General features: G+C 48.7%; 1 protein-coding gene across 2 annotated transcripts in view; it reads right to left on the bottom strand.

Moving 5' to 3' along the window:
• Positions 1–27270, bottom strand: part of cab39l (calcium binding protein 39-like) — a 138297-nt gene that overhangs the window by 43587 nt on the left and 67440 nt on the right. For both annotated transcript variants that reach the window (XM_038802617.1, XM_038802618.1), the window contains one exon: positions 25424–25588. In XM_038802617.1, the coding sequence (XP_038658545.1) occupies positions 25424–25588 (165 nt within the window). The remainder of the gene's footprint in view (positions 1–25423; positions 25589–27270) is intronic.

Raw genomic sequence — 27270 nt, 5'->3', positions numbered from 1 at the left:
ACATCTAGCAAATTAGTCAAACATGATTTGACTTCATAAAACAAAGCTGATTTTGACTCCTCACAGCTCACCCCCCCCCCCCCCCCCTCCCCCAACTAAATCATTTATATTGTGAATAGCTGGGGTCCTAGCACTGATCCCTGTGATATCCTGAGAACAACTGTATATATAAACCATTTGTAACACACAATGGCATCTCAAAATATTTTACAGAGATAATCAAAAATAGAGGTCAAGCTTGAGAAAATATTAGGGGAGGTACAAAAACATTGGTGGAAGAGGTGGGTTTTAAGGAACATCTCAAAGAACATGAGAAAGGTTGAGAGGCAGAAGGATTTAAGAGAAGACATACCACAGCATGTAGTCCAGGCAGCTCAAAGACTACCAATGGGACGAGAGAGAGAGAGAGAGAGAGAGAGAGAGAGTATATGAAAGATTGGGGTCTGGAATGGAGAGCTCAGTAGTGGGATGTGCTGCTCAATGCAGATGGGAAACTGTCATTGAAATTTTAAATATGAGGAACTGGGGGAACTAGTGTAGGTTCATGAGAAGATGTCTCTCGGATGCGGGGAACTTGGTGCATAACAAGATTTTGCCTAATCTTTGGATTGAAGTTTATGGGAGTCAGTTGTTGAGAGAATGGGCAGAAAACATATCCAGAAAGGATATAAATTCGAAACGGAGGTGGAAAACTAATAGAAGAAAAACATTAAAAAAGGTATGGATAGTTTGCACATTCTCCCCGTGTTTGTGTAGGTTTCGCCCCCACAACCTAAAGATGTGTAGGGTAGGTGGATTGGCCACGCTAAATTGCTATTGCCCCTTAATTGGTAAAAAAATGAATTGAGGACTAAAAAGTTATGGATAAAGGTCAATGAAATAGCACTAGATGAAAATCTCTTTGAGATTACATTTTAAGACATTAAATACCTTGTGATCAACATCCTGGGGTTAGACCAGGGGTGGGCAAACTTTTCCGTGCAAGGGCCACATTCAGAAATTCACAATTTTAAAGGGCCGCATAGTACATTAAGTAAAATAATTAATATTTGAAATAGCCAAAATAAAAGGTTTTTAAAGAAAAAAAAGCAATTAATTTTTATTAATTAATATTTTAAAGTAGAAACTTTACATGAAACACATTTATTTGAAAAACAAAGTAACTCAGTTTAAAGAAAAAAAAGCAATTAATTTTTATTAATTAATACTTTAAAGTAGAAACTTCACATGAAACACATGTTGTGCCAAGCAATGATCACCCTACTCAAGTCAACGTATCCACCCTATACCAGTAACCCAACTTTCCCCCCCCCCATTAACCTTTTTAAAATTTATTTTATTTATTTATTTTTTATTTTATTTTTTTATGACTTGATCTTGGTGGGCCGCATAAAGACCTTTGGCGGGCCGCATGCGGCCCGTGGGCCGTAGTTTGCCCACCCCTGGGTTAGACACTGCACAAAGAAGCTATATCTGCAGCAACTTTATTCTTTAATTCAAAACAACAAAAATAGCCACTTCCCATCCATTCCAGGACTTACTTCCACAGCTATATGGAGCACAGCACTCAGGACTAGGTGAACTGCAGCCTTTGGATAATTTAGGAAGGCATTCAGGCATGCATATCCTTTAAACATAAAGGAAGAAAGCATGCCTGCATAACTGCCTCCTAGCCTTTCTGAACTAGAAGTACAATAGTCCTGAAAGTTTTTTTTTGTCCCACATAAAAGCTTTGGAAACAAAAGTAGTGAATATAAAATCCTATGTTACATTGGTCTCCCTCACCCCGAGACACCAATAAAAACGAGAGCATTTTCATAGAGTCTGTACGTTCTCCCTGTGTCTGCGTGGGTTTCCTCCCACAAGTCCCGAAAGACGTCCTGTTATGTAATTTGGACATTCTGAATTCTCCTTCTGTGTACCCGAACAGGCGATGGAATGTGGTGACTAGTAGCTTTTCACAGTAACTTCATTGCAGTGTTAATGTAAGCCTACTTGTGACGATAAAGATCATTATATCACCCTCCTTTCAACAGGCTAATAGTGAAGAGAAAAGGGGATCAAACGAAGGACATATTTGGCTCAGTAGCAACACCCCCCCCCCCCCCACCCCCCCAGAAAGGTCATAATCCTCATTTAACCACCCCTCTGAAATCAAAAACCCAGCCCCAAAACTCCTCATGCCCTTGCTAGGGCCTGCCAATAACCCAAACTTAGGTCTTCCTGCTATAAGCTCTTCTTTTCCAGAGGCTGGCTGTGGACACTGCTGGGAATACAGAACTTCTGGCTAATCAGATTCGTCGACAACTCTCGAAGGTGGGACTTTTAGCTCTTTTGGTGCAGACTCGATGGGTCGAATGGCCTCCTTCTGCACTGTAGAAATTCTATGTTCTTCCTCATATAGGGGCAGCGGTCTCACCCTTGGTCAATTAATGTTCATCGCACGTTAAATGGTCGTCGGGTAGCCGGTATCAGCAGGGATGTATTTCCCAACTCTTCAAGTGGTGGGGTAGGAAACTCCACCATCTGTAAATCCTGCCCAACCTCAGTTCTTGGTACCACCGTTGTAATAATATTTTTTGCACTTTCTCCCATATCCTTTTTACAGTATGGAGACGAGAACCGTGCAGCCTGAATTAATTGCTTTACTTATCTCTGATGCTGCTTTTAATAATTTTACTGTTTTCAGGTGATCTCTTTAATCTTTGACCCAATTCAATCTATTTTTAAAGGTTCAGGTGAGGTTGATTGTTTTCAGACTGAAGTGCAATTGCTTCACACACATCCATTTTAAATTTGATTTTCCACTTAACTATCCAAAAGGCAGCACGATAACACAGTGGTTAACACAATTGCTTCACAGCTCCAGGGTCCCAGGTTCGATTTCCGGCTTGGGTCACTGTCTGTGCGGAGTCCGCACGTTCTCCCAGTGTTTGCCTCCCACAGTCCAAAAATGTGCAGGTTAGGTGGATTGACTATGCTAAATTGCTCAGTGTCCAAAAAAGTTTGGTGGGGTTGCTTGGTTATGGGGATGGGGAGGTGGTGTGGGCTTGGGGAGAGTGCTCTTTCCAAGGGCTGGTGCAGACTCGATGGGCCCAATAGCCTCTTTCTGCACTGTAAATTCTATGATTCTATGATCCAGTCTGCAACTTTTCCAATACCTTCTGTATTGCTTTAGTTATACCTAGCCCATAATGAGTGTTATTGGTTTCCAAGTCCAAATCATTAATTTTTATTCAACTTACAGAGAAACAATAACCGTTTGTCTATAGGATGCATTCAAGGAGTATTAGCCAATATGTGAACCTCAGTATCAACTTAATTAAAACAATTAACTTTTGTACTTACTTACAGACGAAGGTTCTGCAGAAAGATGCACTCTGCTTTACATGGTACAAAACAGGGAACAGCCCAACTTAAACTGAGCAGTACAATAGAAAATCTGGTATCTACATTATGGTCATTAGCCTGTTAAAAGCAAAAAGCTATGCAGGAGCTGATAGAGGGGAAGGGGGCCGACATTGTCGCCTTCTCACCTCTAAATTGTCCGGCGAAGGATCGCGTTGAATTGGAGGCCGGATACGCCACTGGGGGTGGCGACCTGGTTGGGGGGGCCTGTGAGATTTTTTACAATTGGAAAAGATCAAATTTGACTTGAGGGGGTCGGAAGAGGGCTTTGAAGCACGATGGGGTTGGTTCATGACAATGTCTCAGGAATTGTCTGTCGCAGGGGTTTTGGGGGGGGGGGGGTATAGGGAGTACAAATTGGAAAAACTGTGGATTGTGAGGTTGTTGAGTGTGTTGTTGGATGTTACTGTTCTTTTTATGCACATTTGTAATAAAATACATTTTTTAAAAAAAGTAAGCAGCAATGGATATCACAGAATCAGAATTTACAGTGCAGGAGGTTGCTATTCGGCCCATCGAGTCTGCACCAGCCCTTACAAAGAGCACCCTACTCAAGCCCACGCTCTTTCCCGTAACCCCCACTTAACCTTATTGGACAAGGGCAATTTAGCATGGCCAATCCACCTAACCTGCACATCTTTGGACTGTGGGAGGAAACCGGAGCACCTGGAAGAAACCCACGCACACACGGGGAGAACCTGCAGACTTTTCACAGACAGTGACCCAAGCTGGGAATCGAACCTGGGACCCTGAAGTTGTGAAGCAACCTTGCTAACCACGATGTTACCGTGCTGGTAGAATAGACCTTGCTATAATTAACTGGGTTTAAATACAAAATGTCAGTCACATGTTGGGAAATAGTTTTGATCAGACTGCTAAAATTAATTCAAATAAAATATTACTTTACTATGGACATTAAAAAAAAGGACGAGGCAGGAAAAGTATTGTCCTGCATCATCATATGATAGGAAATATTTCCTGTTCAAAGAAAGTTTTATATTTACCATATAAAAATACCGGTCTGTCTATATTTTACTTTTATTGGTCTGTTAACTGAAGCCAACAACAGTTTGCTCTGTGCTACAATCTGGTTGGTTTGCGAGCTGAAGTCAATGCTGAAGCTTGGAAAAGGATTATAGCATGTTACATTCTGGATACTGCATTTAATTTTTCTGTCAACAAGCTCTCGCACAGATCATTAATTTCACCTATATGCATTTGCTAAATCTGGTTCATCACAGCCACCGTAAATCCAGTCTGTGCATAACCCGACACTCCAACTATAATAATAATAATCTATTGTCACAAACAGGCTTACATTAACACGCAATGAAGTTACTGTGAAAAGCCCCTAGTCGCCACATTCCGGCACCTGTTCGGGTACACAGAGGGAGAATTCAGAATGTCCAAAGTACCTAATAGCACATCTTTCGGGACTTGTGGGAGGAAACTGGAGCACCGGAGGAAATCCACACAGACATGGAGAGAACATGCAGACTCCACACAGACAGTGACCCAAGCCAGGTATTGAACCTGGGACCCTGGCGCTGTGAAGCCATAGCGCTAACGACTATGCTACCATACTGCCCAGTAATCAACTTGAGGCAGTGATTCAAACAATCAATATTGTTCTTATTTATGTTCCTGGGGTTAGTGTGTTTAAATGCTTCTGTACCCATTAATTTTACAAGTTAAAAATTGTCATATTTCTGGTTATCTCCAAATTCTCCATTCCTGCAGATTCTAATCTCACGAAGACAGTCGCAGCAGAAACATGCAAGTGAACTCAGAGGACCACCTTCCTCGTCTTATTTCCCTGCCAACAAGTAAAACCAACACTGGTCATACTGGACTGATTAGGTCCTCAAATCCAATTTGGGAAATGCAGCAAATAAAATAACTGCAGTGCAGCAGGTTATTCCCCAGTCTTGAGCCTTACCAAGACGACAGCAATTTGTTAAATTTGCATCCCTAAAGCACTGCAAAAGAAACAATCTTCAGGTTCAGAAATAGGATGCAAATTTACTTCTTTGTAAAGATATAAAATCATATCAAGTTTATATATAAAAGAATAATGGAATGAATCACTCAGTGGGCTATAACGATGTAATTCTGCGTCTGGAACGATGACTCAGAAGTGCACAATTATGAAATGGAAACTTTTCTACCAGCTTCAAAAGGGACCAAGTTAAATGAAAATCATAGTTACCAGAAATTGGGCTCTTACTCTACAAGTACAAAACTATTTTAAACTTCATTATTTTTATATATTAAAGATTAACTTTATTAATGTATTTCAACCACCTTTTTGTGGTCAAGTTACCACATCTTTTTGGTGGGAGAATAAAGAGTTCCAGCAAGTTCAACATACAGTTTCGATAATTTTACCAACAGAAGACAAGCTCACAGAAAAATGGCTATGTTTACATCTATCAGTGATTTCGTGGAAGAGAACGAGAACTGTACTGAATATGTGGAAAGGTTGGAACACTTGCTTAGAAAATGGGCACAGTAAAGAAGTCTTACAACACCAGGTTAAAGTCCAACAGGTTTATTTGGAATCACTAGCTTTCGGTTGTGAATAAATCTGTTGGATTGTTGGGTGTTGTAAGACTTCTTACTGTGCCTACCCCAGTCCAACACCGACATCTCCACATCTTGGAAAATGGGATCGCAGACAAGGCGAGAAAGCACTCAATTCTCCTGAATATGTGTGTGGGGAAGACTTACAAGACAGTAAGAAACTTAGCTACACCATGGAAACCGGGGCAGCATTTCATTTGCGGCTTTAGTTATACTTATTCAGAATCACCACAATCCTAAGCCCTCAGTAATTGCACAATGTTTTAAATTCCATAGTAATTTTCAGAAGACATAACAGTCTGTAGCTAACTTGATTGCTGAATTGCGCCAGCTCTCTGAACTTTACGTGTTTGGGGCAGTTTTGGAAGACATGCTTCAAGAGCAACTAGTTTGTGCTATTAATGAGAACAACATTTGGCAGCATTTGCTGGGAAGAGGCCATACCCTTTTAAGGCTCTAGAAATTTCTCAGTAGAGGTCGATGGACAGAAAATCAGGATGAGGTGGACTTTGGAGCCCCTGTATTGGTAATCAGTGAGGTGACCTTCAGGTAGATTTGGGGCTCGAAGCAGGAACCACCCCTTACTCCGGCAGGGATCAACCTTCTGACTTACCCCGCAAGACTATACCGTTGCTTATAGAGCGATAGAGGTTGAGAAGCACCTTCTAAAGGTGGTGGGGAAGGATCAGACAGGATTCGTCAAGGGCTGGCAGTTGTTGTCAAATGCGCGCCAGCAGCTGAATGTGGTGCTGTCGCCGGCAGAGGGAAGGGAGCTGGAGATAGCGGTGGGTGGCATTAGATGCAGAGAAGGCGTTTGACAGAGTGGAGTTATTTGTTGGAGAAGTTTGCGATTGGGCCTAAGTTTGTGGCATGGGTGAAATTGTTATACAAGGACCCAACAGCATGTGTGCGGACGAATGATACAAATTCGGGGTACTTTCCATTATTTCGGGTAACAAAGTAGGGATGCCCCACGTCCCCTCTGCTGTTCATAATCAAAGACCCTCCCTCCCACCCGACTTACTCGCTCTTCCAACTTCTTCTATCAGGCAGGGTATACAAAAGTCTGACAACACACACACACAAACAGACTCAAAACAGCTTCTTCCCCGCTGTTACCAGACTCCTAAACGACCCTCTTATGGATTGACCTGATTAACACTACACCCTTGTAGGCTTCACCTGATGCCGGTGTTTATGTAGTTACATTGTGTACCTTCTTTTATTTAAATAAACATTTTATTGAGGTATTTTTGGTATAAAAACAACAACAGAATAGACAATATACATGAAACCATAAATATAGTGCAAAAGCCGTTTACCTTTCATACAGGTCCCATCCTTATTACCCCCCCTACTCTAACCTAAACTACTCCCCCCTCCACCCGCGACCTGGTCCTCCCACGCATTTTGCGCACCTGTCCTCCACCCCAAAGAATCTGCTCATCCGGGCCACAGTCACATGAGCCCGGTGCACAACCTTAAATTGTATCAGGCTGAGCCAGGCACATGTTGCGGACGCATCGACTCTATTCAACGCGTCCGCCCATAAACCATCCTCTATCTCACCTCCCAGCTCATCCTCCCACTTACGCTTCAGATCCTTGGTCTGCGTCTCCTCCGACCTCATAAGCTCCTTATAGATGTCTGAGACGCTCCCCGCCCCTACCCACCCTCTGGAAATGGGCAATTCAGGAGAGGGAATCTCCTGAATCCCCCTCAGCAGTAGGAGCAGGAAGATTGCGACCTGTTTACGAAGGAAGTCCCACACCTGCAGATATCTGAATTTGTTTCCCCTCGCCAGCCCAAACCTTTCCTCCAGCACCCTCATACTCAGAAAGCTCCCCTCTATGAACATATCCCCCATCCTCTCAATCCCTGCTCTCCACCACACCCGGAACCCCCCATCCATACTTCCCAGGGCAAGCTGGTGGTTATCACAAATTGGGGCCTAGACCAATGCTCCCACATGCTGCCTCCACTGGCCCCAAACAGGGCCGCCACCACCACAGGGCTGGTGGAGTACCACGCCGGCGGGAGCGGCAGAGGCGCAGTTACCAATGCCCCCAGACTGGTGCCCTTACAAGTCGTCACCTCCATACACACCCATGCCGACCCCTCCGCCCCCCCCAACCCACTTCCTGATCATGGCTATGTTCGCCATCCAGTAATAGTTGCTAAAATTTGGGAGCGCCAGCCCACCCTCTCCCAGACTCCGCTCGAGCATCAAGTTCCTTTCGCGCGGGGTCTTGCCCGACCAGGCGAAGCCCGTGATCACCCTGTTGACCGCTTAAAAAAGGACCGCGGAATAAAAATGGGGAGACATTGGAAAACAAATAGGAACCTCGGGAGGACCTTCATTTTCACCGTTTGTACCCTCCCGGCCAGCGACAACAGGAACATGTCCCATCTCCAGAAATCGTCCTTCATTTGGTCCACTAGCCGGGCCAGATTCAATTTATGCAGCTGGTCCCTTTCCTGCGCCACTTGGATGCCCAGGTACCTAAAACTATCCTACTGACCTAAATGGCAGCTCCCCCAGTTGCCCTCCTGCCTGAACCACAAACATCTCACTCTTATCCATGTTTAGCTTATGCCCTGAAAACCGGCCGAATTCCCTCAAAATCTTCATGATATCCTCCATCCCCTCTACTGGGGCTGAAACGTACAGAAGCAGATCATCCGCATAGAGCAAAACCCTGTGCTCCACCCCTCCCAGACCAGTCCCCTCCAGCCCCTTGAAGTTCTCAGAGCAATTGCCAAAGGCTCTATAGCCAGCGCAAACAACAGTGGGGAAAGGGGGCATCCCTGTCTTGTCCCCCGGTGCAGTCTAAAATAGTCCGAAGTTGTCCTGTTCGTCCACACACTTGCCACAGGAGCCTGACCCAGTCAATGAAGCCCCGCCCGAATCCGAACCGTTCCAGTACCTCCCACAGATAATCCCATTCTACCTGATCAATAGCCTTTTCTGCATCCATTGCGACCACTACCTCCACTTCCCCACCTTTCGGGGGCATCATGATCACGTTCAACAGCCTCCTTACATTGGTCACCAACTGCCTACCCTTAACAAACCCCGTCTGGTCCTACCCAATAACGTCCGGAACACACTCCTCAATCCTGGAGGACAAGATTTTGGCCAGCAACTTGGCATCTACATTCAGCAGGGAAATCGGCCTGTAGGACCCACACAACTCCGGGTTCTTGTCCCGCTTAAGAAACAGCGAAATCATTGCCTGTGACATCGTCGGGGGCAGCACCCCTCTTTCCCTTGCCTCATTGAAGATCCTCAACAACACTGGCCCCAGTATCCCCGAGAACCTTTTGTAAAACTCCACTGGGTACCCGTCCGGACCCGGGGCCTTAGCCACCTGCATGGCTTTCAAGCCCTCCACTATCTCTTCCAGCCCAATTGGGGCCCCCAGCCCTTCTTCCCGCTCTCCGTCCACCGTTGGGAAATTCAGCCCCTCCAAGAAGCGCCTCATTCCCAACGGCCCCGTAGGGGGTTCCGACCTGTACAGCCTACAGTAAAAATCTCTAAACACCTTATTCACCCCTACCGAATCACCAACCACCGTCCTTTACTTTCCCCATCTCCTTGGCTGCCTCCCTCTTTCTAAGCTGCCGTGTAAGCATTCTGCCCATATTCATAGATCGCCCCCCTCGCCTTTCTCAGCTGCTCCACCGCCCTCCCTGTGGTCAGCAAGCTAAACTCCGCCTGCAGCCTCCGCTGTTCCCTCAGGAGCCCTGCCTCTGGGGTCTCCACATACCTCCTATCGATCTGTAATATCTCCTTTACCAGTCTGTCCGTCTCTGCCCTGTCAACCGTCTCCCTATGAGCCCAGATCGAGATCAGCTCCCCCCTTAGCACCACCTTCAGTGCTTCCCAAACCACCGCTACCAAAGTTTCCCCTGTGTCATTGACCTGCAGCTAGCTCTGAATGCATTTCCTCCGCCGCTCGCACACCTCTTCATTCGCCAAAAGTCCCACATCCAACCTCCAGTGCGGGCGCTGATTACTATCTTTATTAACCTGCAGGTCAACCCAGTGCGGTGCAAGGTCTGAGATTGTGATCACCGAATACCCAGTGTCCACTATCCCAGCCAGAAAGACCCTTCTCAAAATAAAGAAATCAATCAGGGAGTACACTTTATGCACATGTGAGTAGAAGGAGAAGTCCTTCGCTCTCAGCTGCCCAAACCTCCATGGATCCATCCCCCCATCAGCTCCATGAACCCTCTTACTTCCTTTGCCATTGCTGGCAGCCTGCCCGTTTTCGAGCTTGACCGGTCTAAGCCAGGGACAGTAACTGTATTGAAGTCCCCTCCCATGACCAACCTGTGCGAGTCCAGGTCCGGTATCTTCCCCAGCATCCTCTTTATAAACTCCACATTATCCCAATTCAGCACATATACATTCACCAGTACTACTTGTTGCCCCCTCCAGTTCCCACTGACCATATACCGACCTCCTACGTCCGAGACCCGCCTCAAACACCACCCGCTTATTAATCAGGATCGCGACCCCTCTAGTCTTTGAATCTAGTCCCGAATGAAACACCTTTCCTCAGTCTAACCTGGTTCGTTACCTTAAGGTGCGTCTCCTGCAACATTACCACGTCCGCCTTCAGTCCCCCAAGATGCGCGAACACACGTGCCCTTTTGACCGGCCCAATTAAACCTTGAAAATTCCCGGTGATCAGCCGAGTTGGGGGGCTCATTGCATACCCCCCCCTCAGCCAATCAGCCATCCCCTTTGTTTGGCGCGCCTCCAGCCCATGATCCGCGCCTCGACCGGTCCATCCCCAGGCAGCCCCCGCCCTCCTCTGTCCCTCAGCCCAAGCCCCTTCCTTGCCAGCAGAACATTCACATCCCCTGCCCCGCCCCCTGCAACAACACACTGTAACCCAATCCCTTTCCTAAACCAAACATATGCACACCCCCCACTGCGCTTCCGAGAGCTAGCTCACCCAGCTAGCTTGGTGGCCCCCATCCCCGGCGCCAGATAGTCTCCCACCTACTTTTCCCTCCCCACCCTCCCCTCCATTCATGCAAACAAACTCCAACATCAAACAATCCCCACACAATTGCCCAACCGAAAAACACCAAGATCAAAACTAGCACACCTCTATCCCCCAACAGTGCAAATGAAAACCTAAACTCACTCAGCTCTACTGCTGGTTTCAAGCTAAACGAGAAACTTTTGACAAAAACAGAGAAATAAAACAGAGAAAACAGAAACACGAACGTTGCAGCCAAGTTCAAAAGTTCTCAGTCCTTCTTCAGCCCTTTCTTTACTGCAAAGTCCAACGTGTCCTCCGGCGATTCAAAGTGAAAGTGCTGATCCTCATGCGTGACCCAGACGGGCTGGGTATAACAGTTCAAACTTCCCCTTTTTCCTTGAAAAGGATCGCCCTGATCTGATTGAACCCTGCTCGCCTCCTGGCCACCTCCACGCACAGGTCTTGGTAAACCCACAGGATGCTATTGTCCCACTTACAGCTCCGTGTCTGCTTGGCCCACTGCAGAATACGCTCCTTATCCGAGAACCTGTGGAATCTCACCACCATAGCCCTCGGGGGGGGGGGGGGGGGGGGTCATCCTCCACCTTCTCCAAAAGCTTCTTTTGCTGGTCCCTCAGCATCCCCACCTCCAACTCCACCGTGGTCTGATGCTCCTCCTGCTCAGCCAGCACCTTCTCCACCTTCTGGATCGCCCGATCCTGGACGTCCAACCTGAACTCCAACCGCTCAATCGACACTTTTATCGGGACCAAGCAGTCCCATTTCTGCGTAGCAAAGCCCTCCTGGATGACTTGCATCAGCTGCTCCATAGACTGCTGGGTCAACAAGCCAGAGGTTCGCCCCTCCGCCATGCTGTCCCCTGTTGCAACTACAGCCCAAGTCTTCTCTGTCTTATTGTTTCTGCCCTTACGAACACTTCTGGTCCTTTTCTCCATGCACCAAAGTGGGAATTCAGTGGAGAAATGCCACTAACATCTGTTCTACAATTCAAGTCCGTTTAAAAAATCAGGGGAAATGGTCCAAAAGTCCGACCAGAGCAGGAGCCACCAAATGTGCGACTTACTCTTTCATAGCTGCCACCAGAAGTCGTGTTGCCCTATTATGTATATTCTTTTTATTTATTTTCTTTTCATGTACTGATTTGTTGAGCAGCTCGCAGAAAAATACTTTTCACTGTACCTCAGTGAACATGACAATAAACCAATCCAATCCAATGTTGGCGACTGAGTTCTTGGCTGAGGGGTTCGGACATATGGAAGGGGATAGTGAAGCGCGGGGGGAGGGGGGGAACACGGATGGAGCATAGGATGTCTGTATACACGGTCGATCCGCTGCTTCACACCTTGGATCTGGGCTCGTCAGTGAGGAACATAATGGGGTCGGCTAAGGAAATTTTGGGTGTTTTTGATGTGCAAGTTAAATTTAGGGAAGAGTGGGCAGCATGGTGGCGCAGTGGTTAGCATTGCTGCTTCACGGAACCGAGGACCCGGGTTCGATCCTGGTCCTGGGTCACTGTCCAAGTGGAGTTTGCACCTTCTCTCCATGTCTGCATGGGTCTCACCCCCACAACCCAAAGCGATGCGCAGGGTAAGTGAATTGGCCATGCTAAATTACCCTTCAATTGGGCAAAACAATTTAGGGAAGAGTGAATATTTTGTGGTGTCTTATCCAGGTTTAGGGGCGGGAGGGTTGCTATAGGTATTTGCAGGTGGCAGAGGACTGGGCATGACTTTGTAAACTTAATTTCATGGGCCTCGTGGGGAGGGTGAAGGAGGACTTGGTGAGATAGGATAGTCTCTCCCCTTGCCGCTGGCAGGTTGGGTGCAGGCAGTAAAAACAAACTTTCTGCCAAGGTTCCAGTTTCAGTGGCTGTTGTTTTTTTTTGCCAAAGTCATTCTTGTCCTTTGTGTGCACTGGAAAGATAGCCAGGATAAGGAAGGTGGTGTTCCAAAGGGGGAAGCAGTTGGGGGGGGTTTGGCCCTTCCGAGCTTGTTACATTATTACTGGGCGACAAATGCCGAGATGATGAGGATCTGGAGGCTTTGTGGGTTCGGATAGAGCCGGGTTCTTCTAAAGGGTCAGGGTTGCTGGCACTAGCAATGGCGTGGGCAAGTTCTGGAGCACAAGTCTTCAGTACTATTGCTGGACTATTGTCAGGGCTCATATTCAGTATCCATTGGCTTCAGCTGTTTCTTGATATCAAGTGGAGTGAATCGAATTGACTGAAGACTAACATCGGTGATGCTGGGAACCTCAGGAGGAAGCCAAGACGGAACATGCACTCAGCACTTCTGGTTGAAAATTGTTGCAAATGCTTCAGCCTAGTCTTTTGCATTGATGTGTTGGACTCCTCCATCATTGAGGATGGGGATATTTGTGGAGCCTCTTCCTCCAGTGCGTTGTTTCATGTCTGGATGTGGCAGGACTGCAGAGCTTAGCTCTGATCCATTCGTTGTGGAAACACTTAAGTCTGTCTATCATTTGACAATGGGAGATTGAATAATGGGACGTGAGGAAATGGCTGGGGAACTGAACAGGTTTTTTGGGTCGGTGTTCACAGTGGAAGACACAAATAACATGCCACTGACTGATGGAAATGAGGCTATGACAGGTGAGGACCTTAAGACGATTGTTATCACTAAGGAGGTAGTGATGGGTAAGCTAATGGGACTAAAAGTAGACAAGTCTCTTGGCCCTGATGGTACTAAAAGAGATGGCTCGGGAAATTGAAAATGCACTCGTGATAATTTACCAAAATTCACTGGACTCTCGGGTTATCCCGGCGGATTGGAAATGAGCAAACATGACACCATTGTTTAAAAAAGGAGGTAGGCAGAAAGTGGGTAATTATTGGCCAGGTAGCTTAACTTTGGTAGTAGGAAGATGCTGGAATCTATCATCAAGGAAGAAATAGCGAGGAACTTCCGGTGGCGGCGATGACGTAGGAAGCCGCACATTTGGGAGCTCCCGATTCAAACGGACTTTTCGGCTCTTTTTAGAGCCCAAAACGGAATTTTTTTTCAACGTCTCCCGGTGGGAGAAGGTGTGATCGACTTTCTCCGCATTTCATGACTCGAACTCGGAGTGGAAAGGGGGAAGAAATGGCAGCAGCTCCCCAGAAAAAACGGGGGAAGGATTCCAAGATGGCGGCTGGCGGAGCTCCAGAGGAGTGGAAGCAGTGGGCCCAGGAGCAGCAAGCTGCTCTCCTGCGCTGTTTTGCAGATTTCAAGGCTGAGGTGCTGAGCTCTCTGCAGGAAACGAATAAAAAGCTCTTGGAGATTCAGACGACCCAGGGCGCTGCCATCCAGGCGTGGCAGGCGCAGGCCACTGAACGAGAGGAGGAGGCTGTGGTCCTCGTGAGTAAGGTGGAGGGGCACGAGGCACTCCACAAGAAATGGCAAGACCGCTTCGAGGAGCTTGATCACCGCATGAGGCGGAAAAATCTGAGGATCTTGGGCCTTGCGGAGGGGCTGGAGTGGTCGGATCTGACAACCTACGTGGCCACGATGCTGAACTCGCTAGTGGGGGCAGGATCTTTCCATCTGCCCTTGGAGCTGGAGGGAGCCCACAGAGTACTGGCCAGGAGGCCTAAGGAGAACAAACCCCCGCGTGCGGTGCTGGTGAGGTTCCACCGGTTCAGTGATCGGGAGTATGTGCTGCGCTGGGCCAAGAAGGTGAAGAGCAGCAATTGGGAGAATGGGGTAGTACGGATCTACCAGGACTGGAGTGCGGAGGTGGCGAAGCGGCGGTCCGGGTTTAATCGGATGAAAGAGGTGCTCTACAAGAAGATAAACTTTGGAATGTTGCAGCCTGCGCGCCTGTGGGTAACTTATTTGGACCGGCATTATTATTTTGATTCCCCGGAGGAGGCGTGGGCCTTCGTGCGGACGGAGAAACTGGACTCGAACTAGGGGTTGGGGGGTCGGTTGTAATGCTTTATTGTTGGTTTCTGCTGTTGCTGTGTTCTCTTTCTCTGTACTTTTGCAATTTTGATATGATTATTTATGGGGGTGTTGTTCTGATTTTTTTTTTGCTGTGGGGCATTGTTTGAGTTTTGTATCTTGCGGGGAGGGTTGGGGGGGTTTGTTGTATTCTATATCGGGTTGGGGGTATGGAGTGGGGCTGGTATTTGGGAGCTGCGTCAGAAGGGTGTGGTGGGGCAGTGCGAAAGCGCGGGCTTTCCTCTGGTTTCCCGCGTTGCGGGGCTGGGGGGTGGAGACGATGACGGGGGGGGGGGGGGGGGGGGGGGGAGGGCTTAACTGGTTCCTCCCCGCGCTGGAGCGGTGCCTGGAGGAGGGACAGGATGGGGGATGATCCCACTTTGGGAAGGGTCGGGTTTTTGGTGGGAGTTTCCGGGGTCAGCAGAAATTAGCTGACCCACGGGAGTACAATGGAGGACGGTTCGCAGCTAGGAGGGTCCCTAGCCTTTGGGGGGGGGGGGGGGGGGGGGGGGGATACCGGGTTGCTGCTGGCAGGGTCAGGAAGGAGCTGGTGTGGGCCGGGGGGGACAGAGGTGAGGTGTTGTCGCTGTGGGGACTGGGTCGGGCGGGGGGTGCTGGCCTGGGGCGGGCAGTCGACGGGCTATGGCTAGTCGACGGGGGAGGGGGGCGGGACGCCCTCTGATCCGGTTGGTCACCTGGAATGCGAGAGGATTGAATGGACCGGTGAAGCGGTCGAGGGTACTGCTAAAGGCAGATGTGGCAATGCTTCAGGAGACCCACCTGAAGGTGGCGGACCAGGTCCGTCTGAGGAAGGGCTGGGTGGGTGGGGCAGGTTTTCCACTCCGGGTTGGATGTGAAGAACCGGGGAGTGGCGATTCTGGTGGGGAAAAATGTGTTGTTTGAGGCATCTGAGGTGGTGGCGGATAAGGGGGGTAGGTATGTTATGGTTAGGGGCAGGCTACAGGGAGAGGTGGTGATACTTGCTAGTGTGTATGCCCCAAATTGGGACGATGCGGGCTTTATGAGGCATATGCTGGGACGGGTCCCGGATCTAGAGGCGGGAGGTCTGATTACGGGGGGGGGGGGGGGGGGGGACGACGACTTCAATAGGGTGTTGGACTGTTGGACCCTTCACTGGATCGGTCCGGTTCAAGGACGGGTAGGGGGCTGGCGGCGGCCAAGGTACTGAGAGGGTTTATGGACCAGATGGGAGGGGTGGATCCATGGAGGTTTGTGAGGCCGAGGGCATGGGAGTACTCTTGAGAATGTGAAGCAAGGGTTAATAGCTAGAGCAATCCAGAATTAATGGGACACATTAGTGGAAAGTTACAAATAAGGGAGTTATTATTGAATTCATGAGCTGACTCATGACAGTAAGCCAAATAGCCTTGAGAAACAAGGAAGATGGCTGGATGACGGAATATGAAATGTGGGAGCCATTGATACTGTGGCTAAACACCTGCTGTTTTTGCTAAAATTGCTATATACTCATGTGCCAATAGATAACTTTAAAGTCTGTAAAATCATGTATCGTAACTATGGCAAAAACAAGTTATGCTTTGTAATGGGGGCAAGCTCAAGTGAATGTAAGGGACAGCCCCTTAAAAAACATATAAAGACAGGATGTTTTGAGCAAAAGCCCTAGAGGGCTGCCCCGATCGCAATAAAGAATATTCTAAAGTACGAACGTGTTCGAGACCGTTTCTTCCGGACTGAGAGACAAGTGAATTAGAGACACATTCACACGCTTTCTTCTCCCACGTACATAGGGTTTATTCTCGGATAGACTTCTTCGTGGTGAGTAGGGGACTGATTCAGATAGTGGAGGCGGCCGAATATTCAGCCATTGCAATCTCCGACCATGCTCCGCATTGGATGGAGTTGGAGAGGTGCGGGACCAGCGCCCGTTGTGGCGGTTGGATGTGGGGTTGTTGGTGGAGGAGGAGGTGTGCAGGAGGGTCCGGGCAAGTATTGAAGGGTACCTCGAGGTGAATGATACGGGGGAGGTCCAGGTGGGGATGGTCTGGGAAGCCCTGAAGGCAGTGATTCGTGGGGAGCTGATATCCATCCGGGCACACAGGGAGAGGAGCGAGAGGAGTGAGAGGGATATACTGGTGGGGAAGATGCTGGAGGTAGATAGGAGGTACGCGGAGGCACCAGAGGAGGGACTGTTGGGGGAGAGGCGTAGCCTACAGGCTAAATTTGATTTGCTGACCACTAGAAAGTCGGAGTCACAGTGGAGGAAGGCCTAAGGGGCAGTGATTGAACATGGTGAAAAGGCGAGTAGGGTGCTGGCTCATCAGCTCCGCAAGTAGGATGCGGCTAAGGAAATTGCTGGAGTGAGAGACAGGAGTTAGAATGTGGTGCGGAAGGGGGTAGAGGTGAATGAGGTCTTCAAGGACTTATACGGGGAACTGTACCAGTCGGAGCCAACGGGGGAGAGGAGGGGGATGGAGAGGTTTCTCGACGGGCTATCTTTCCCGAAGGTGCAGGAGGAGCAGGTGGAGGGGTTGGGGGCGCCGATTGAGCTTGAGGAGCTAGTTAAGGGGATCGGGCAGATGCAGTCAGGGAAGGCGCCGGGGCCGGATGGGTTCCCAATGGAATTTTATAAAAAGTTTGTGGACCTAGCGGGCCCCTTGCTGGTGCGGACACTTAATGAAGCGTGGGAAGGGGGGACTTTGCCCCCGACGATGTCGCGGGCGCTCATCTCGTTAATCTTAAAGAGGGACAAGGACCCTCAGCAGTGTGGTTCATACAGGCCCATATCTCTCCTTAATGTGGATGCCAAGGTGCTGACAAAAATCCTGGCCACCAGGATAGAGGACTGTGTGCCAGGAGTTGGACACGAGGACCAGACAGGTTTTGTGAAGGGAAGGCAGCTGAACACGAATGTGCGGAGATTGTTGAATGTCATCATGATGCCGGCGATTGAGGGGGAGGCTGAGATAGTGGTGGCGCTGGATGCGGAGAAGGCCTTCGATTGAGTGGAGTGGGGGTACTTATGGGAGGTGTTGGGGAGGTTTGGATTTGGTGAAGGGTTTATTAGATGGGTGAGGCTGCTATATGAGGCCCCGATGGCGTGTGTGGCCACGAATGGGAGGAGGTCGGAGTACTTCCGGCTTTACCGAGGGACCAGGCAGAGTTGCCCCCTGTCCCCCTTGTTGTTTGCATTGGCAATCGAGCTGTTGGCGATGGCGTTGAGGGATTCAGGGAGCTGGAGAGGTTTGGTGCGAGGTGGGGAGGAACATAGGGTGTCGTTGCATGCCGATGACCTCTTACTCTATGTGGCGGACCCAGTGGGAGGGATGCCAGGGGTGATGGAGCTGCTAGCTGAGTTTGGGACCTTTTCAGGCTATAAACTTAATTTAGGCAAGAGTGAGGTGTTTGTGGTGCACCCTGGAGACCAGGAGGAAGGAACTGGTAGGCTCCCGCTTAGGAGGGCAGGGGAGAGTTTTAGGTACCTGGGGGTGCAGGTGGCCAGGGACTGGGGGACTCTTCACAAGCATAATTTCACCAGGCTTGTGGATCAGATGGAGGAGGAGTTCAAGAGGTGGGACATGCTGCCATTGTCATTGGCGGGGAGGGTGCAGTCCGTCAAAATGACGGTGCTTCCGAGGAGGGGGGGGGGGGGGCGCGTGGAAAAGAATGGAGATGGCGTCATGTAGAGGTACGAGCTTGGGTGCCTTGGCAACGGCGCCGTTGCCGCTCTCTCCTAAGAGGTATACCACGAGCCCGGTGGTGGCGGCGACCCTAAGAATCTGGGGACAGTGGAGACGGCATAGGAGGGAAACAGGGGGCTCGATGGAGGCTCCATTAGGTGGAAATCATCGGTTCATTCTGGGGAATGCTGATGGGGGATTTAGGGGGTGGCAAAGGGTAGGCATCCGTAAATTGAGGGACCTGTTTATTGGCGGGAGGTTTGCGGGCCTGGGGGAACTGGAAGATAAATTTGGGCTCCCCCAAGGGAACATGTTCAGATACTTGCAGGTAAAGGCGTTTGCTAGGCGACAGGTAGAGGAGTTCCCTTTGCTGCCCTCGCGGGGGGCGATGGACAGAGTGCTTTCAGGGGCGTGGGTCGGAGAGGGGAAAGTGTCTGACATTTATAAGGTAATGCAGGAGGTGGAGGAGTCGTCAGTGGAGGAGCTGAAGGCTAAATGGGAGGGGGAACTTGGGGAGCAGATAGAGGACGGGACTTGGGCGGATGCCTTGGAGAGAGTCAACTCTTCCTCTTCATGTGCGAGGCATAGTTTCATCCAATTCAAGGTGCTGCGCCGGGCCCACATGTCCGGGACTAGGATGAGTAGGTTCTTTGGGGGTGAGGACAGGTGCACCAGGTGTTCGGGGAGTCCGGCGAATCATGCCCATATGTTCTGGGCATGCCCGGCACTGGAAGGATTCTGGAAGGGGGTGGCGGGGACGGTGTCGAGGGTGGTTGGATCCAGGGTCAAACTAGGGTGGGGGACTCGCGATTTTTGGAGTTGCAGTGGAGCCGGGAGTGCAGGAGGCGAAAGAGGCCGGTGTCCTGGCCTTTGCGTCCCGGCCTTTGCGTCCCTAGTAGCCCGGCGGAGGATCTTGCTGCAGTGGAAGGATGCGAGGCCCCCAAGTGTGGAGACCTGGATCAGTGACATGGCGGGATTTATAAAATTGGAGAGGGTCAAATTTGCCCTGAGAGGATCAATACAAGGGTTCTATAAACGGTGGCAGCCTTTTCTGGACTTCCTGGCTCAAAGATAGGTATCTTGGTCAATAGCAGCAGCAAGATGTTGTTGTATAAATACAAAATTTTTCAATAAAAATTATTTTTAAAAAAAAGAAATAGCGAGGCACCTGGATGGAAATTGTCCCATTGGGCAGACGCACCATGGGTTCATAAAGGGCAGGTCGTGCCTAACTAATTTAGTGGAATTTTCTGAGGACATGACCAGTGCGGTAGACAACGGGTAGCCAATGGATGTGGTATATCTGGATTTCCAGAAAGCTTTTGACAAGGTGCCACACAAAAGGTTACTGTATAAGATAATGATGCATGGCGTTAAGGGTAAAGTAGTAGCATGGATAGAGGATTGGTTAATTAATAGAAAGCAAAGAGTGGGGATTAATGGGTGTTTCTCTGGTTGGTAATCAGTAGCGAGCGGTGTCCCTCAGGGATCAGTGTTGGGCCCACCATTTACATAGATAATTTGGAGTTGGAGACCAAGTACAATGTGTCCAAGTTTGCAGACGACACTAAGATGAGTGGTAAAGCAAAAAGTGCAGAGGATACTGGAAGTCTGCAGAGGGATTTGGATAGGTTAAGTGAATGGGCTAGGGTCTGGCAGATGGAATACAATGTTGACAAATGTGAGGCTATTAATTCTGGTAGGAATAACAGCAAAAGGGATTATTATTTAAATGATAAAATATTAAAACATGCTGCTGTGCAGAGGGACCTGGATATCCCAGTGCATGAGTTGCAAAAAGTTGGTTTATGGTGATTAAGGGGGCGAATGGAGTTTTGTCCATTGCTAGAGGGATGGAGTTTAAGACAAGGGAGGTTATACTGCAACTGTACATGGTGTTAGTGAGGCCACGTCTGGAGTATTGTGTTCTGTTTTGGTCTCCTTACCCGAGAAGGGACGTACTGGCGCTGGAGGGTGTGCAGAGGAGATTCACTAGGTTAATCCCAGAGTTGAGGGGGTTGGATTACGAGGAGAGGTTGAGTAGACTGGGACTGTACTCATTGGCATTTAGAAGGATGCGGGCGGGTGGGGTGGTCTTATAGAAACATATAAAATGATGAAGGGAATAGATAGGATAGATGCCGGGAGGTTGCTTTCACTGGCGGGTGAAAGCAGAACTAGGGGGCATAGCCTCAAAATAAGGGGAAGTAGATTTAGGACTGAGTTTAGGAGGAACTTCTTCACTCAAAGGGTTGTGAATCTATGGAATTCCCTGCCCAGTGAAGCAGTTGAGGCCCCTTCATTAAATGTTTTTAAGATAAAGATAGATAGTTTTTTGAAGAATAAAGGAATAAAAGGGTTGTGGTGTTCGGGCGGGGAAGTGGAACGGAGTCCACAAAAGATCAGCCATGATCTCAATGAATGGCGGAGCAGGCTCAAAGGGCCAGATGGCCTACTCCTGCTCCTAGTTCTTATATTATTTTCTTATTCTCACTTGCTGCTTGGGACGCAAGCTGGGAGGGGATGGTTTAGCTCACTCGGCTAAATCGCTGGCTTTTAAAGCAGACCAGCAGCACGGTTCGATTCCCGTACCAGCCTCCCCGGACAGGCGCCGGAATGTGGCTACTAGGGGCTTTTCACAGTAACTTAATTGAAGCCTACTCGTGGCAATAAGCGATTTTCAAATTTTTTTTTTCAAGAAGCCCTGTGTTGTATTTTCACCACGTCGACACCTCATTTTTAGGTATGCCTGGTGTCACTCCTGGCATGCCCTCCTGCAATCTTCATTGAACCAGGGTTGATCGCCTGGCTTGGTGGTAATGGTACAGTGGGGGATATGCCAGGCCATGAGGTTGTAGGTTGTGGTCCAGTACAACTCTGCTGCTGCTGATGGCCTACAGTCCCTCATGAATGCCCAGTCTTGAATTGCTAGATCTGGCCAAAGTCTATCTCATTTATCATGATAGTAGTGACACACAACACAATGGAGGATTATCTTCAATGTGAAGATGAGACTTTGTCTCCACAAGGACTATGCGATACGATACTCCTACCGATACTGTCATGGACCTATCATTCGGCGGCAGACAGGTTGATGAGGTTGAGGTCAGTTATGTTTTCCCCCTCTTGTTGGCTCCTTCACCACCTGCCTAGTCTAGAGTGATGTCCTTTTTGACCTGGCCAACTCGGACTATGGTGATACTACCAAGCCACTCTTGCTAATGGATATTCGGTGCCCTTGCCACCCTCAGTGCTTCCTCCAAGTGGTGTTCACCATGGAGGAGTACAGATTCATCAGCTAAGGGGCACAGTAAATGGTAGTCAGCAGGGGTTTCCTTGCCCATGTTTCATCTGGTGCCATGAGCCTTCATGGGCCCCAGAGTTGATGCGAGGACTCGCATGGCAATGCCGTTCCGACTGCACATCACTGCTTCACCACTTCTGTTGGGTCTGGCCTGCTGTTGAGACAGGGTATACCCAGGAATAGTAATTTTCTGTGCGGTATGATTCTATGAGTATGACTATGTCAGGCTGTTGTTTGACTAGTCTATGGGACAACTCTCAATTTTGGCGCAAGCCCGTAGATGTTTGCAAGGAGGTCTTGGCAGGGTCAATAGAGCTGGGTTTGCCTTTGTAGTTTCCGGTGTTTGGGTGGTCGATGCTGGGTGGTCCATCCAGTTTATTACTCTGTGCTTTCTTTGTCGTGGTTGAATACAACGGAGTGGCTTTTAGAGGGCATTTAAGAGTCAACCACATTCCTGTGGGTATGGAGTTACCAGGTAAAGACGGCAGGTTCCCTTCCCTAAGCAACAATTTTCAAAGTCAGGATCGCGACTCACAGGTGGGTTGCGGGGCTTTCAATTGCAGCGTTCCTGATGACGGGGAGAAGTGCCCAAAGGCTGCGATTGGCTTTTAAAAATGCCGAGCCCTCAGAATGCCTGGTCGTCTTGCGCATGTGTATCCCCTCAGCAGCACGCAGGCCCAGAGCCCAGCGAGACAGACCGCCTCTTTTGAAGTCAGCACGTTGACCTAGAAACAGACTATTTTAAAAAGATCATTGGGGTCTTACTGCCTGGAGCGGCAGCAGAGATCAGGTCACGTGTTCCTTAAAGTGATGTCACATGCTCTGGGCGCAAGAGAGATTCCTCCATTTTGTAGCTGCCAGTAGTACTGATACGAGCTCCAGGGCCTCTGGTGAACAACCCATGAAGCTGAAAACAGGAACAAAGCAATATAAAGATGATTTCTTGAGGTATGGGTTTCCTTGCAAATCAGGAGGCAAAGTTTGTGTGTATTACATGCAGGAAATACTGGCAAATTAAAGATCAAAACCCTCAATCTTCAAAGGCATTTCAAGACTAAGCATTGCGAGTTCAAGGACCAAGCAGGCTCACCTGTCACATTAAAGGCAGGCTGGCACAGTTCGCAAAGATCGGCCGGCTGGTAAAAATGGGTCCTGGGCAAAAAAGTTTGCAAAACACTGCCCTAAAAGACATGGGTGAACGAGTTGGGTTTTTACGGCAATTGACAATGGTTTCATGGTCATCATTAGACTTGCAATTTCAGATGCTTTATTGAGTTTAAATTCCACCATCTAAACTTGGTGGGATACAAACCCGAGTCCCCAGAGAATTACCCTGCGTCTCTGGATTACTTGTCCAACGACAATACCACTGTGCCACCATTTTCACCAAGATATGCTGGAGTTATTTGAAAAACCAAAACACTTGTTCAACAAAGGCTCAATACTGTGCAATAGAGATCTATAAACTGGGATGACTTGACATAGTTCAAGCAAGATGGTTACATATCCAAAACATCCATCATATTTTCCTTTATCTTTCCATTTAAAGGGCACAACCTGATGGCCGGTCAAGATGACCAAACTGTCCAGTTAAGGAGGCAGTCAGTACAATGAACAATGTGCAAATGATAATACAGATACTATAGCTGTAAATTTCCAGAGAAATAATCTGCCGATTAGGATTCAGAATTGACAAAGTAACTGGTGTGTGTTGGATCATCAAGTATGAAACAAGCTTCTGCAAGAGCAGCAACATTCTTCTTTTGCTTCAAAGAATCTTTATTGTATCTTAATTGTAGCAAACTATATCTAGAATCTTATAAGCATGTTACACTTATCAGACAGAATAGGTGGAAAAACTCATTGGTGTTAAAGCTAGGGGCGATGCCAGTGGATATCTTGGGGAGACCCGAGGGGGTGCGGAGCTGGTTAAAGTGGAAATAAACACTGGGACTGCGGCGCCGAGGACCCGGGGGAGCTGGTTAAAGTGGAAATAAACACTGGGACTGCGGCGCCGAGGACCCGGGTTCGAATCCCAGCCCTGGATCACTGTCCGTGTGGAGTTTGCACATTCTCCCCATGTCTGCGTGGGTTTTCACTCCCACAACCCAAAGATGTGCAAGTTAGGTGGATTGGCCACACTAATTGCCCCTTAATTGGAAAAAAAAATAATTGGGTACTCTAATTATTGGGGGAGGGTGTGGGGGGATTTTAATACGGTGCCAGATGCTAGGTTGGACCGGTCATGCCCTCGATCGAGGAGGGAGTCAGCAATGGCAAAGGACTTGTTAGGATTTATGGAGCAAATCGGGGCGGGGGACCTGTGGCAACCTGGGGTTCAGTCCTGGACAAGGCTTTTGTTGGCAGGGATGGTTGGGACCCGGTATTCGATGATCGTGGTGTCTGACCATGCGCCACACTGGGTGAACCTGCAGGTGGAGGGTGCGAGCTCCCCAAGGCCACAGCGGAGGTCGGACGTGGGGTTATAGGCCAATAAGGAGGTCTGTGAGAAGATAGGGGAGGCTATCTGGAACTATATGGCTAGGTTGAAGACAGTGTTTAGGGGCGATTATTTCGATTTGGGCACATAAGATGATGGATGAGTAGGCAGAGGGGCCGAGGCGGGTGGAGGACATTTTGGCGGTGGACTGGAGGTAATCGGGGGTGAGGGTGCCTGAGGAGGCACTGGCGAGGGAGGGGCAGAAGATCTAAATGGAGTTTGGGCTAGTGTCAACTGGGGAAGCGGTGGGACAACTGCACAGGGCCAGAGGCGCAGTGTATGAGTTTGGGGAGACGGCGAGCAAGGTGCTTGTGCATCAGCTGAGGCGGCTGCGAGGGAGATTGGGTGGCTGAGGGACTGGGGTGTGTGTGTGTGTGTGGTGGTGGTGGGGAGGAGAGAAAGCTGGTAACTGAGTCGGGGAGGTAAATGAGGTGTTTAAGGCTGTCTATCGGAAACTGATTAGTTGGGAGGGGCGATGAAAGCTGAGGTGTGGAGTGAGGCTACGGAGGATAAACTCATCCTCATCATGTCCAAGACCGAGTCTCATACAGTTTAGGGTGGTGCATGGGGTTCATATGACAATGTCTAGGATGAGCTGTTTTTTTTCTAGGGGTGGTCGATAGATGCGGGTGTGCAGGGAGTCCGGTGAACCATGTCCATATGTTTTGGGCATGACCAAGGTTGGTGAGGTTCTAGAAAGAGTTTGCGAACATAATGTCGAAGAGTTTGAGAGTGGAGGTGGTGGTGAGCCCGTGGGTGCCGATATTCGGGTGTGAAAGTGGGGAGAAAGGCTGACATGGTAGCCTTTGCCTCCCCGATAGCCAGGCGGCTGTGTTGGCGGACTCGGTGTCGCTGCAAGTGGGAGCATGGGTGAGTGACTTGGCAGAGTTCCTCCACCTAGAAAAAGATCAAGTTCGCCTTAAAAGGAGCTATCTGAAACACTTCTTTCATTACAGCATTGCTATCACAGGGATAAAATACACTGTGGTTCCAGGATTACTTACCTCAAAGTCTATCAGTTGCAAGTGTGCAATTAATGATATTAGCAATCCACTATTGTACAGCTCCTGCGCCAACTGTGCAACCGTTTCAGTCTGAGGCTCCTTATCATTGGTACCACATAATATCTCTTTCATGGTTAGCAGGCATTTTGACACTTCTTCGGAGGCCTAAAGTTAATGAAAGAAGAAAGGTAAAGATAAATTAAGTTGGGTTCTAAGGTACAACTGGGGTGAAAAGAGAGCAAAGCCAGTGAAATCTGAATGGAGATCACTTGGGTCAAACGTCAGTGAAAACAGTAAAATAGGAAACTGGTGGATGGAACTCTCTGGTAATGCATCTATTGCAACTTTGCATGATTGCAAATCATACGTTGTATGATTAATTTCAGAAAATAAACCAAGAAAACCAAGAATTGAAGAGGCTAATTTGTAAAATAAAATTCATTACTTCCAAATATTTAATACCATATTGACCCGGTAGTATCAGGTTGACTCAAGTATTGTATTGGAAATGCATTATGAAATACCCGCATCAACGGAGTTGGAAAAGTGATTTGCTGTCAAGCCCTTGTCAATATTACTCGTGCTTTAGAAGCAGTGCAGAGTGATGCCACTTCTATCGGGAAAAAAGCACCTAATCACTGTTCAAATTTTTTGTCCGATGCAACAAGGAATCCACATATGGTGTTGCTATGTGAAAGTCATGCATCTGCCCCATTCCATTGGAGAATCAGCCAGTTTAAAATGATGTGAACAATTATGCACATAGCATGCAAAGAAAAACTTTTCTTCTTAAATGTACTGTATTCCAAACATATTCAAAAAATCCAAAAACATAAATAATCTGGGGAACACTCTTCCCAACTCACAGCTTTACACGCTGTACAAATTCCCCCCCACCCCCGGACGAACAATTCCTCAAATATGGCCACAAACAATCCCCACCATGACACAATGCTGGACCCCTCAATTCAAACTTAATTTTCTCCGAAAGTCGTACAAATCCCCTAACCAGGCCGCCACCCACGGCGGCGTAGCCAACCACCATTCCAGCAAAACTCTCGCCGGGCAACTAGGGAGGCAAAGGCCACGACGCGGCCTTCCTCCCCTCCATCGGCTATGGCATTTCCGATATGGAGGGCGGTACGGTTGCAACAGTGGTTAGCCAGGGACCCGGGTTCGATTCTCACTTGGGTCACTATCTGTGCGGAGCATCGTAGAATTTACAGTGCAGAATGAGGCCATTCGGCCCATCGAGTCTGCACCGGCCCTTGGAAAGAGCACCCCACTTAAGCCCCACACCTCCACCCTGTCCCTGTAACCCCACTTAACCTTTTTGGCCACTAAGGGCAAATTTGTGCTACCGTGCTGCCCACAAAGATTCTGAAGGGACTTGACAGGGCAGACACAGAGGTTCTTTCCACTGGCTGGGAAATCTAGAAGACAGGGACACAGCCTCAGGTTAAAGGGACTGAGATGAGGAGGAATTTCTTTACTAAAATGTGCTGCCAATCTATGCATTCTCTACCCCAGAAGAATGTGGATGTTCCATTGAAGGCCACATTTAAAGCTGTGATGGACAAATATTTGATGTCTCTAAAAATTGAGGGTTATGGTGCGCAGGCAGGAAAGTGGAGTTGAAACTCAAAAATCAGCCAGTTCATAGAATTTACAGTGCAAAAGGAGGCCATCTGGCCCATTGAGACTGCACCGGCCCTTGGAAAGAGCACCCTACTTAAGCCCAGGCTTCCACTCTATCCCCGTAAACCAGTAACCCGACCTAACCTTTTGGACAACAAGGGACAATTTAGCGTGGCCGATCCACCGAACCTGCACATCTTTGGACTGTG

Source organism: Scyliorhinus canicula, chromosome 7 (genome assembly GCF_902713615.1).
Source record: "Scyliorhinus canicula chromosome 7, sScyCan1.1, whole genome shotgun sequence".
Classification (NCBI taxonomy): domain Eukaryota; kingdom Metazoa; phylum Chordata; class Chondrichthyes; order Carcharhiniformes; family Scyliorhinidae; genus Scyliorhinus; species Scyliorhinus canicula.
The sequence above is the reverse complement of the archived record's forward strand: the minus strand, read 5'-3'. Positions and strand labels throughout refer to the sequence as shown.